Source organism: Lissotriton helveticus, chromosome 4_1, assembly GCF_964261635.1.
Source record: "Lissotriton helveticus chromosome 4_1, aLisHel1.1, whole genome shotgun sequence".
In the NCBI taxonomy this organism is placed as follows: domain Eukaryota; kingdom Metazoa; phylum Chordata; class Amphibia; order Caudata; family Salamandridae; genus Lissotriton; species Lissotriton helveticus.
In genome coordinates, this window is record NC_136063.1 from 200,198,869 (window position 1) to 200,211,256 (window position 12,388).

The 12,388-nt window shown below is 46.4% G+C and overlaps 1 protein-coding gene across 2 annotated transcripts in view; it reads right to left on the bottom strand.

Annotated features, from left to right (window-relative positions):
• The window catches only part of SLC45A4 (solute carrier family 45 member 4), a 344,296-nt gene that overhangs the window by 14,836 nt on the left and 317,072 nt on the right, over positions 1-12,388 (bottom strand). For both annotated transcript variants that reach the window (XM_078686673.1, XM_078686674.1), the window contains exon 7: positions 11,922-12,133. In XM_078686673.1, coding sequence (XP_078542799.1) covers positions 11,922-12,133 — 212 coding nt within the window. The remainder of the gene's footprint in view (positions 1-11,921; positions 12,134-12,388) is intronic.

A 12,388-nucleotide genomic window follows, 5' to 3' on the forward strand; every position in this document is an offset into this window, starting at 1 on the left:
TGTGCCTGGGATTTACTCCCACTTGTGCTGCAAAATCTGAGAGAGTCAGCCTCTCTTGGTGGTGTTCTACCAGCTGCTAGCACCTGATTGCTTTGAGTTGAAGTTTGCTCCTTTTTTAAAAAAGTACAAAGATAGGCTACTAAACTGATGGCCTTGAGCAATTATAGCCTATTATATTTTTTATCATACTGCTTGATTATGGTGCTGTGGGACTCCCACTTCCAGGATGGGGATTGATTCAAAGCATGTGAATCTATGAAAGATACCCCAATACTGGATAACAGCAACTTAGGTTAAGACTGCCTCTCCAGCTTTGAAATAGTTCATCCGATTAATACGGAGCACAGTTTCCACTGCACTATTAGGAGAGGACCCAAGAAAACCTAGAATATATTTAGGTTCACAAACTAAACCATGTGACCATCTATACATTCTGAAAGGCTGAGATGATGTCAGTAAAGAATTACAGAAAACTAGCCAGAAGTCTAGTACCACACTGGAATGTAAGATTGAAATCTGGAGGCCATAGAGTCTCTAGTCCAGTCCCATTTGCCTAACTGTGTCTGCAGAACCTATGTGCTAACGTCAAGGAAGCAGTCATTTCAGATTTCTAGCTGGAGAACACTGTGAACTAAGGCTGAAATCAAAGCCATAACCTCATTGAAATACCTATATTTTTCTAGGCAAAGACATTCTCGCTTTAGAACAGCATAACCTGATGTATGAAAAAATCTATCAGAAATAAAACTCACTTACAGAAGGTCTCACCTTTAGAACTTGCATCAAAATTATAATGGATATAGGTGCTCAAAATAATTTGTCATTTTGTATGCTATCCCAACAGTTTTCATACACAACATATGAAGCTTTGAATGTTGTAGACAGATTATGAAATATTGCAGATGAGAAATTCCCGTTTGTTGTAAAAATCTAAAGCAACTGCAGGAAGAAATCCAGGAATGTGTCCATAGGAGAGACACAAATAGTCTGAACTGTATCTTACTTAACCTATCTAACAATAAAGATGGTAAAATACTGCCTTAACAAAGGAAAAATTAGATCATATCTACAAATATCCTCAAAGTAATGTTATTTAAGTGTTTACATTTTTTTTGAAACGCTATTGGACTCCAGTGGTGGAATTTGATTATTAACTTCTGAAGGTAATTGCCCAAGCAATCACAGAAGAAAACTATGTTAAAGATAGAACAATGAATAACCCTTAATATGATTTATTTAATGGCTAGATAACACTGATCAAATCACCCTAAAAGTCACTTACAACTGAAAACTTAAAACTCACCAAGAGGCACTAGGCAAAGAATTAATTTTCCTCAATGTATCAGGTATGCAACCTTTCTGAAGAGCAATCAATCCTAAGCTTCATAATTATAGGTAAGAGTGCTTCTGGAGGGACTGCAACAAGACCAATCTCAGTGCAACTTGAAAGCAGAGACAGGTAGTCTTGCTGCAGTACCCCCACATCTCCCAGGCTTTGATTGTGCATGTTTCTGGGTCAGCATGTAGCACCATCATTGATTTGCTTTGATATGATTCCAAAGGTTTGAAGATTATCAGCACTACTTTCTTCAATGTGCATCGTGTATGACCTATTGGACTGGGCTTCACCTCCAAGATCTACTTTCAGAGAGCTGGTGAGCTACAAGTGGCCCCTGAGCTAGTCATTAAGGACCCCTCACCTAAATGCTTTCTTCTACCCTCTTATTTGAAGGCGGGGCTAGCGTTTACATCCCTCAGCATTATGCTGAGGTTTATTTGAGGGCAAATAGTTCTCATGTTCTCATGTTCCATAGACTAAATAATGATGAGATGGTGCCTTTGAAGGAAGGTGCATGTGTAATTATATGTCGAAGGAGTTATCTGAAATTTTTATTGCAATGTTCATGAAATATTTTGAAGTAAAACCAACTGCCAATTAAGAAACAATAAGGAATTCTATTCTATTCTGTTCTCGAGTTCTTATATAGCGCGTGGCTACTTGAAGGCCTTCCAGAGTTGCCATAGACACTGAAGTGAGTGAGATAGAGCTGATGAGGAAGTTCAGTTATAGAAACGCTAGGTCTTTAAGGCCTCGTGGAATACAAGTTCACCCTCCGGTAGATGGAGTTCCAGTGGTAGAGTGAACCAAAGTCTGGGGGACAGAAAGGAAGTGGATTGGCCGCCCCAGTGGGATATGCAAATTTTGGGAACGTTCGATAGATGGGCTGATGAGGATCTGAGGGCTCTCCCAGGGAGATAAGGAGAGGCTAATGATCTTTACAAGGAAGGGCCCTTTCTATCAATTGCCCTTTTCAAAATGAGGAGTCTTAAACTGCACTTGGTGTTCCACCAAAAGGCAGTGTAGATCTCTCAGAGCCTTGGTGGCAATCGGTATTTTGGATGGTTTGTCAGGGGGCGTGCAGCAGCATTCTGGACAATCTGCAGTCTCTTTACGACACAGAGGGGTGAGCCCAAAAACAGGGCATTCCTGTAGTTAAGTCAGGAAAGAACAAAGGCCTGATTGATCACTCTATGTTGATGGAAGGCACTAGTTTAAAGATCTTTCGCAATAGTCTCAGAATGCGGTAGCAGCTGGCAGTATGTTTTTGGCGTGATGGTCCATGGTAAGACCAGAATCAAGCCAAATACCAAGGCACTTTATTGAGTTTTTGGGAGTGGGCAGTTTGCTCAGACAGTGTGAGAGGGGGCTCGCAGTGAAGTTGCTGAGATTGTTATCCAGCAACATGACTTCATTGAGTTTTAATTTGCAACTAGCCATCCAGCTGGCTACTTCCTGAAGACAAGGAGTCAGAGATAGATGGCGTGAGCTAGAGGAATGGTATCCTATATTTGTGAAAAAAACGATCGAAACCCGTTACCTTGAGCCACAATAAAGACGATTGAAGCAAGCCCAAGCATGTAGGAACCAGTTTTTGATAATAAACGGGTGTGTTGAGATATATCATATATATATATATATAGATATATATATATATATATATATACATACATATATATATATATATATATAAAGTAGAAATGCGCTCCAGGGCTTTTAGAAGGGCTACCCACGGCATCCAAACCATCCGGCCTTCACATGGCTCCCGAGCAAATCCACAGCCTCCCTCCAACTTTTAAGAGAGTCCGACGCGTTTCGGGGCCAGAACGCCCCATCCTCATGGACAAGCAGAGAGACACACCAAGCTCACCTTTGCAATTCAAATGCATTTTATTTGAATCAGGTCCGCCCTCAGTGGGCGTAGTTCATAGAGGTTAAGTCGCCAGGAGCCCTGGTAACTGAAGTCCTTCGGGTGAGTTCATTCAGAGCCTATTAGTAGGTGGCGTGTATCTGTGCAAAATATTAAATCCTTTCTGTTCCTTTAGTAGGGAGTAGGGGGGTGGGCTGCGAAGTTGCAAACTTCCTTGGGATGTCGCGCTGAACGGCAAAAAGCTGTCTTCTCGCCTCAGTCTTCACCAGCACAGCATTTCTGGAGGCTCGATGAAGCGGAGCTCCTTCCCACGGCCCGAGCCAACCGTGTAAATAAATGAAGTAGCAATGGGCTCCAGCGCTTTTAGAAGGGCTACCCACGGCATCCAAACCATCCGGCCTTCACATGGCTCCCGAGCAAATCCACAGCCTCCCTCCAACTTTTAAGAGAGTCCGACGCGTTTCGGGGCCAGAACGCCCCTTCCTCATTGACAAGCAGAGAGACACACCAAGCTCACCTTTGCAATTCAAATGCATTTTATTTGAATCAGGTCCGCCCTCAGTGGGCGTAGTTCATAGAGATTAAGTCGCCAGGAACCCAGGTAACTGAAGTCCTTCGGGTGAGTTCATTCAGAGCCTATTAGTAGGTGGTGTGTATCTGTGCAAAATATTAAATCCTTTCTGTTCCTTTAGTAGGGAGTGGGGGGGGGGGTGGGCTGCGAAGTTGCAAACTTCCTTGGGATGTCGTGCTGAACGGCAAAAAGCTGTCTTCTCGCCTCAGTCTTCACCAGCACAGCATTTCTGGAGGCTCGATGAAGCGGAGCTCCTTCCCACGGCCCGAGCCAACCGTGTAAATAAATGAAGTAGCAATGCGCTCCAGCGCTTTTAGAAGGGCTACCCACGGCATCCAAACCATCCGGCCTTCACATGGCTCCCGAGCAAATCCACAGCCTCCCTCCAACTTTTAAGAGAGTCCGACGCGTTTCGGGCCAGAACGCCCCTTCCTCATGGACAAGCAGAGAGACACACCAAGCTCACCTTTGCAATTCAAATGCATTTTATTTGAATCAGGTCCGCCCTCAGTGGGCGTAGTTCATAGCGGTTAAGTCGCCAGGAACCCTGGTAACTGAAGTCCTTCGGGTGAGTTCATTCAGAGCCTATTAGTAGGTGGCGTGTATCTGTGCAAAATATTAAATCCTTTCTGTTCCTTTAGTAGGGAGTGGGGGGGTGGGCTGCGAAGTTGCAAACTTCCTTGGGATGTCGCGCTGAACGGCAAAAAGCTGTCTTCTCCCCTCAGTCTTCACCAGCACAGCATTTCTGGAGGCTCGATGAAGCGGAGCTCCTTCCCACGGCCCGAGCCAACCGTGTAAATAAATGAAGTAGCAATGCGCTCCAGCGCTTTTAGAAGGGCTACCCACGGCATCCAAACCATCCGGCCTTCACATGGCTCCCGAGCAAATCCACAGCCTCCCTCCAACTTTTAAGAGAGTCCGACGCGTTTCGGGGCCAGGACGCCCCTTCCTCATGGACAAGCAGAGAGACACACCAAGCTCACCTTTGCAATTCAAATGCATTTTATTTGAATCAGAGTGGGCGTAGTTCATAGATGTTAAGTCGCCAGGAACCCTGGTAACTGAAGTCCTTTGGGTGAGTTCATTCAGAGCCTATTAGTAGGTGGCGTGTATCTGTGCAAAATATTAAATCCTTTATATATATAGGTATAAGGCGATTGGTACTTACCCATTGGGGGTGGAGCAGCTCTTCATCAATCAGGAGGGGGCAGGATACTTAATCCAGGATACACGCCTGCCTCCTGTTTTGATACACCCTCGGCGCTGAAGAAGGCACATACGCCGAAATGCATTCGCCACAGAGGATGTTCTGAATTGCCATGGACTGTGGTTTTAAATAAAGCTGCTTCCCTCGTTTCCCCTGCTGTGGCCTTTTCTTCTTGTGAAAGGAGTTTCTTGGACATTTTACAGCGCGAGCTCCAGCATCGCGCATAAGAGGCCCCCGCATCCTCAAGAGGCCTTGGACTTGCTGGTTTCAGCTTCGGTGGAACTTTGTTTGGAATCCAGGGTACTGGAACGACCTTGGCCCACCTCCAGGCCCGGGAGGAGAAAGGGCGGTGTTGAAGTCACTTGGCATCACGCTGGGCGAGGTGGAATCCCTGCCTTGCCCCCGCCGATTGGATTCCTGTGGCAGGGGGGTTGATGCGGTCTGGGGACTCGAGGGGACACTTTGTTTGGAGGCCGCATGGACTTGGGGGTTCGCCAACATCGGAGCATTAATCCACTCCCACCGCAATACCTGCCAGCATTGAATGATGCATGCTGGGACCTGTAGGCGCCACCCACGAGGCGGCTGGTAGGAGGTATAAGGCGATTGGTACTTACCCATTGGGGGTGGAGCAGCTCTTCATCAATCAGGAGGGGGCAGGATACTTAATCCAGGATACACGCCTGCCTCCTGTTTTGATACACCCTCGGCGCTGAAGAAGGCACATACGCCGAAATGCATTCGCCACAGAGGATGTTCTGAATTGCCATGGACTGTGGTTTTAAATAAAGCTGCTTCCCTCGTTTCCCCTGCTGTGGCCTTTTCTTCTTGTGAAAGGAGTTTCTTGGACATATATATATATATATATATATATATATACACACACATAGGCAAATTGCCTGGAATTGCATCATTTGAGTGTTTAAATGTAATTCACAAATCTTTTTTCTAAAAAGGTAAAGATGAAAGAGGAAAGGACCATGTAGCCCTATAGGCTGCAGCTATGTAGATATGTAAAGAGCGTCTGCGCCTTTAAGGCTCACAGACCACCAGTTTCCCATCATGTTCAACAGGTGGCAGTTGCCTCATTTCTTTAAAAAGTAAAGGAGATGGAGGCTTCACAGATGGTAAGGAACCACCTGCTGCTAGTGTTCCATATCACTTAGTACAGTCCCCACATGGTCTTTCGGTGTTGTCCTCATCATTATTTTGTGGCAGATGGTAGGTACACTTCTATCATGTGTAGGTCTCAGGACAAGGCAGGGTACATATACCATGTGACCCTTTTCTGAGTTCCTTTTCAACAAATGTGGAGCACTTATCAAATAAGGAAGGTGGGTTTGTCTTTCATAATAAAGATGAAAAAACAAAATTCATATCACTGCAAGTGAATGAGCTCACCCAAAGCTTCCAAATGGAATCAAAATCTAAAAACACATTGGAAGATTAGTTAAAAACGCAAATAGGGTAGCCAGTATTCAGACATCGCAGCAGCATGCAGTGAAGAAATGAAGTGACAGTCATCTGCCGGGGGTGTGTCCTCTGTGACAACAAGAGTCAGCCTGGGGAGGGTTTAAAGTAAGTCTGAGCAGTGAACTCTGCTCCGCTCGCAGAATATGCGACTCCGAGTTTGCGGAGATTTCCACACTCCGTGTTATGCAGAGCTCACATAGTTTTTTCCCTAGCTCGCGTTCATCTTCGTCAAGTCGGCGAGCGCGAGCATGGAAAATCAACCTTTCGGTGAGATTTCCCAGCGCAGGCAGTCAAATTTCTCATTGCGAGTGGTAGCGTATGCTCGCGACCGCTCACGTTGAGAAACTGTCCGCTCGTGTTGAGAAAGCCACTGCTCGAGTAAAAATCTACTCGAGCGGCAGAAAGGAAGCAGCACCCAATGATTGCACAGTGCAGACAAGCACCTGGCACTGAAAATCACAGTGAACAGCATTTATCCAATACACTCTGCCGCTTGCGGAGTTCTGCGTAGCTCAGTTTTTTTTGCACTTCGTGGAGTTCCAAGTAGAAGAACTCCACCCAGGCGTAGTTTAAAGGCACACTGCAGATTCTTTCTTTAAAGTTGTATTGTATCTATGAACCTATTTTCATTTTTTTTTCAAGTTTTAGTTAAAGGCTACTCTTGTCTCCTTTGACAACTGTAAGATATACACCCAGATTCATGAAACCCATTTTCTGCAAATTCTAAATTGCGAGAAATACCGAATCGCAATTTAGAAATCGCAGAATGGGATTCATGAAAATCTGCGATAAAAAAATGCGAATCGCAATCGGCCGCCAATGCCGATTGCGATTTTCCCCAAATCGCAGAAAAATCGCAAAATCGGTCATTTTCCATGTAGAAATTGCGATCTCGCTATTACCGAAATCGCAAATTGCGATCTCGCTAATAGCGAGATCGCAAAAACGGGAAGTCGCATTTCGAGCACAATGATGACATCACAACCAGGAAGCAGGCAGTTCCCTCCCTCATACTGCATACAGAGCCTGATTTGGAAGCAGCACTGGCCAGAGCTCCACTCCAGACCACCTCCAGCTGGAAATCAGGAAACACCCCACTGCAGAAATGTCACAGGAAGCAGCAGGGAGCAGTTCCACAGGGAGAAAGCGCAAAATTACATTTTCGGAACAAGAGCTCGAATACCTCATTGAGGGAGTCAGTAAAGACCACAACCGACTCTTTGGGAAGGATTCAAGGAGGGTGCCAGAGGCGGACAAACGTCGCATTTGGTTGCGCATCCGCACCAAAGTCAATTCTGTGGGAGTGACCCAGCGCTCCATTGACGAATTAAAGAAGAGGTGGTACGACCTCAGAGGGCATGCCAAGGAGAGGATTGCTGAGAGGCTGGGTGAGCGTGTCGCAACAGGAGGAGAGCCCACCGTCCCACCCAACACCCCATAGGAGGACCGTGTTGAGGACACCTTGCAACCTGAGGCATGCGTGGGAGTAACCCGGCTGGACTCCTCCCGACCCACCCAAGGTAAGTGCCATGCGACTGCGACCCTGTCCCCTAACAATGGCCAAGACCCCAGAGCTACCCATTAGAAACCCCAGTCATGCAGGCCATGCACTCCAGAAAAGCCATATTGCATTGTGGGACATGTAGTCTGACCACAATTTACATTCAGCCCCATACAGCCAGACATGTCCTGTTTGAGTCAATCCAACAGCCAGTCAGGGAATGCCAGCCTGCATGCATGTAGCAACCTTCTATGTGCAAGATACATGTCATTAATCTACGTCCACTTTACATCACAGGTGGCGCAGAAGATCCCAGCACTGACAGTGAGGGGCTGCAAATTGATGAGAATCCTGAGGATTCTGAGGGGTCCGTCCATCCATCCCCTCAAGCACGACCATCAGGGCAAGCACCAGCACCAGCAGCATTAGCACCACCTGCAACCTCAGAGACAACAGGCACACCACAACCGGCCACTGTGACACCCATGCCAGTGGCATTGGCAACACCAGCTGCAGCCAGGACAACAACATGACGCACAGACACTGTGACAACACAGTCCAGCGGACTGGTCAGGGAGCGGCACCAAACTACACCACGCGCCGGCAGGAAGGGGGGTGAATGTGCGTGTACCTGGTCTCTCAATAGAGCGCCGCATGCTGTGCATTCACCAAAAGCAGGCACGACATCTTGCAGCCATTCACCTGCAGCTGCACAAGACAGCGAGGAATGTGGGCCAACTGTCTGACAGGATGGAGAGAATGACCACTGCAGTGGAGGCAAACACAGAGGCCATGTTGACACAGCGGGACGTCAACCGGCACCGCCACCTGCTGACACGCCTCTCGGCGTACACGCGCTCTAACCATATCATCGGCAACGCCACAACACAACTGTCCCGAAGATCTTTGGCCATGCAGATCCAAATGGTCCAATGCTGCCAGGATGTCGCAAGGGCACTGGAGCAGGTCACCACTGCAGTGCAGGGTCTGCAGGCAACTGGCCGCGGCCAGGCAGGTGGGGGGGATGACGCTAGTGAGGAAAGCTCTAGCCACAGCAGCCTTTCGTTGCCACTGGTGACAGTTCCCCGCCGCAGCACCAGGACCACTGCTGCTTCACGGGCAAATGCGGAGGAAGAGGTGGAGAGGCGACTCGGAGCGTCGGGCCGGAGGCGCCATTGACAATTTGTGCTCACCATGCAGGGCCATGCTGATGAGACAAGCATGCCCTAAAAAAATAAAAAGGAGATGTATGACTCAATACACCTCTAATCTATCTGTTGTAATTAATGCAATATTATTGTGAATACAACAATAATATTTATTCAGTACCAGTACATCAGACTCATGTCATTATTTCAATTGTCATGCATGAGTGAAGTGTTGGGTGAGGGGAGTGGGTGCACTAGAAACAGTTATTTGTGATTTGGTTGCCGCGTCTGTGTCCTTCAGCTGGATTTTCCCCGGGTGCATGACGCGCATGTGCAGGTGGGCGGTTGTCCCCTTCCGACTCACTGCCAGATATCTCAACAGGTATCCTGCGCTTGGTAGCAATGTTGTGGAGTATTGCACACACGGCCACGATGCGGCAGCAGACCTCAGGCTCGTATTTGAGGGCCCCACCAGTCTTGTGCAGTATGCGGAAGCGGCTCTTCAAAAGCCCAAATGTCCTCTCAATGCAATTCCTAGTGCGGATGTGTGCAGCATTGTAACGCCGTTTCTGTGGTGTTGCATGGTTGAGGTAAGGGGTGAGGAGGTACTCACGGAGACCGTAGGCGATGTCACCTGAATGAAAGGAGCACAGGGTGAGTGCCTGTTCTGAGCAGCTACATGATCACAGTGTACTATTTGGGGGCATGTGTACTTACCTAGTAGGTGTCCTTCGCCAAAGTCTCCCCTGGCCAGTCGTGTGTGAATGCCGCTGTGCCGGAATATGAAGGAGTCATGCGTGCTCCCCGGGTATTGTGCCACTATGTCCGTGATGTAAGTCTTAGCGTTGCACACCATCTGGATATTGAGGGAGTGGTAGGACTTGCGGTTGCGGTACATGTATTCCGTTGGTGCTGGTGGGCAGATGTGGATGTGGGTACAGTCAATGCATGCGATTGCATGTGGGAATTGCGCAACGTTGTAGAAATGTAGCTTGGTCTCATTCAAGTCCAGTTGGGTGGTAGGGAATGAGATGTAGTCGGGTCAGCATTGCCTCCAGGAAACTCCTTAGGCAGCGGGACATGGTGCTCTGGGATATCCCCCCTGCAACAGCGACTATCCCCTGGAAGCTTCCGGAGGCCAGTAGGTGCAGGCTGCACAAGACCTGGACATGGGAGGGCACGGCATTGGTCCTCCTTGTTGGGTGCTGCATCAGGGTGTCTAGGTCCCGGATCAGCTTGATGATCATTGCCCCATTCAGGCGGTACTTAGAGTAAATTTGCTCCGCAGTTTGGCCCAGAAGGGTGACCCGCAGGCGGAATATTCGCTCCTGGATCCTGCGTCTGTTCCGTGCTGCAGCCTGGAGCCTTCGCCGCCTGACCACCATGTAGACTCCTGGCATTGTGAGAGTCCTCATGCTCCTACAATGTTTCCTTAAGTGTGTTTGTTCAGGACTGCACCTGTGGCTCGTTAGAATTTTAGAATTTTTTTTTATTTTCCTTAATGGTTACCACCTGCTTTTGGTTCTCCTTAAATGGCGCGTCGCAAATAGCGATTTTCAGCTTTTTCGCTAATTGCGAGTTGTCATGAATTGCGTTAGCGATTATTTAGCGAGATCGCAAAACAAATCACAGAATCCATGTATTCTCGCTATTTCTGAATCACTATAAGGGTTCCTCCTAGATTCTGCGATTTATTTTGCGATCTCGCTATTTTATTTTTGCGAATTCGCAATTTCTGTGTTTTTCACATCATGAATTGCTTTTCTGTTAATTGCGATCGCAATAGCTAATTCGCAGCTATTGCGATCGCAATTTTGCTTCATGAATCTGGCTGTTAGTTGGCTATATTAAAAAAACGAAATGCGTGTACATAGGTATGATAAAGGCAGATTCGGGGAATATGGAAACAGTACGCATGGCAGGTGGCCTCAGGCTATTTTCTGCACCCAGCGATGGGTCTTGTAAGTATTTTTTTTGTTGCTTTTGGCACATAGAAGCAGAGAGAGGAGCTTTGCTTCATGTTGTGCCATTCAGAGCCGGCCCGCAGTGAGTCGGCTCCTTTGCTGCCCCGATTTCTTAAGCCACGTATGTTCTCACAATTTCTGGATGACGGAAGTTACCTAAAAAATCTGTGCCACGTGGGTCTTTTTTCATCTCAAAGCCAGCAGCTATTGGCATGGTTTTGCTCAGTTTCAAGAGTTCCACTGTTATAACTCATTTTGCGAATTACTAAAGACATACAATTAAATGTTATTATGCAATAATCACCAAATCAGCTACCTCAACCCTAGCAGAACTATAATGGCTTCCACCGCAATTCTCTAAGGGCTTCCTCAAAGCATAAATGGGAGTTTGGAATGTGATGATAATGCAATAAAAACATAATTTCAACACACATTTTTCCTCAACTTCCACTCTAAAAGTCCACATTGCTTGAGCAAATTTAACCGCTTTCTCCTCAGGTGAAGTCATATTTTAAATATGAGGAAAAGGTGTAAAGTATGAAAGCATTTTTCCCTCATATTTCCCAGTGTTTCCGCACTCCAGCAGAGTATAAATGAGACTACTGGTATTACTGAGCCATGATGATAAGCAGAAAGACAGCAGGTAATTCCTTTCCATTATACGATTTCCACATTTTGAGACTGATAATGTATGTATAATTTTACAAATTATATACAAAAAAAGTCAGTACATCTCAATTCGATAAGGTTCCATGCAAACATCAATATGATAATATGTACACTTGATACAAAAAACCCAAGCATATATCAGTTGGTTTAGGGTCACTGCAAAAGTCCTACTGACTTACTTGTTTAATTTCGTGGTATTGTCCCAACAGTGCGTAGGGACAGTATGATATACTCATAGAGACGATTCCCATAGTGCTGATCATGATCATTGCGACGTACACATTGGGGAAGATAGACATCACTGCAGTGCCAATAGAGAAGCCCAGCGTTCCCAGGATGTAGATCACTTTTATGCTAAGGTCATAGTTGTCCAGATACTTTTGCAGCAAAGCTGAAACAAATGTAAAACTGTGATAAGACTTTCACAAGCAGAAATGCATGCATTTAACACCAATAATGACAAGATTGATGATGTGCATTATTATAGCATCAGAAATATTTATAATGCTAATGTATGCAATACAAGTCGTAATATGCACATCGTGCAGACATGGCAATAAAAACTGTATAGGAGGCAATGGTGTAAAGCACATAATCAGGGGTGAAATTTAAATTAGGAGGGCATAACTAGGGTGGAACTAGAATT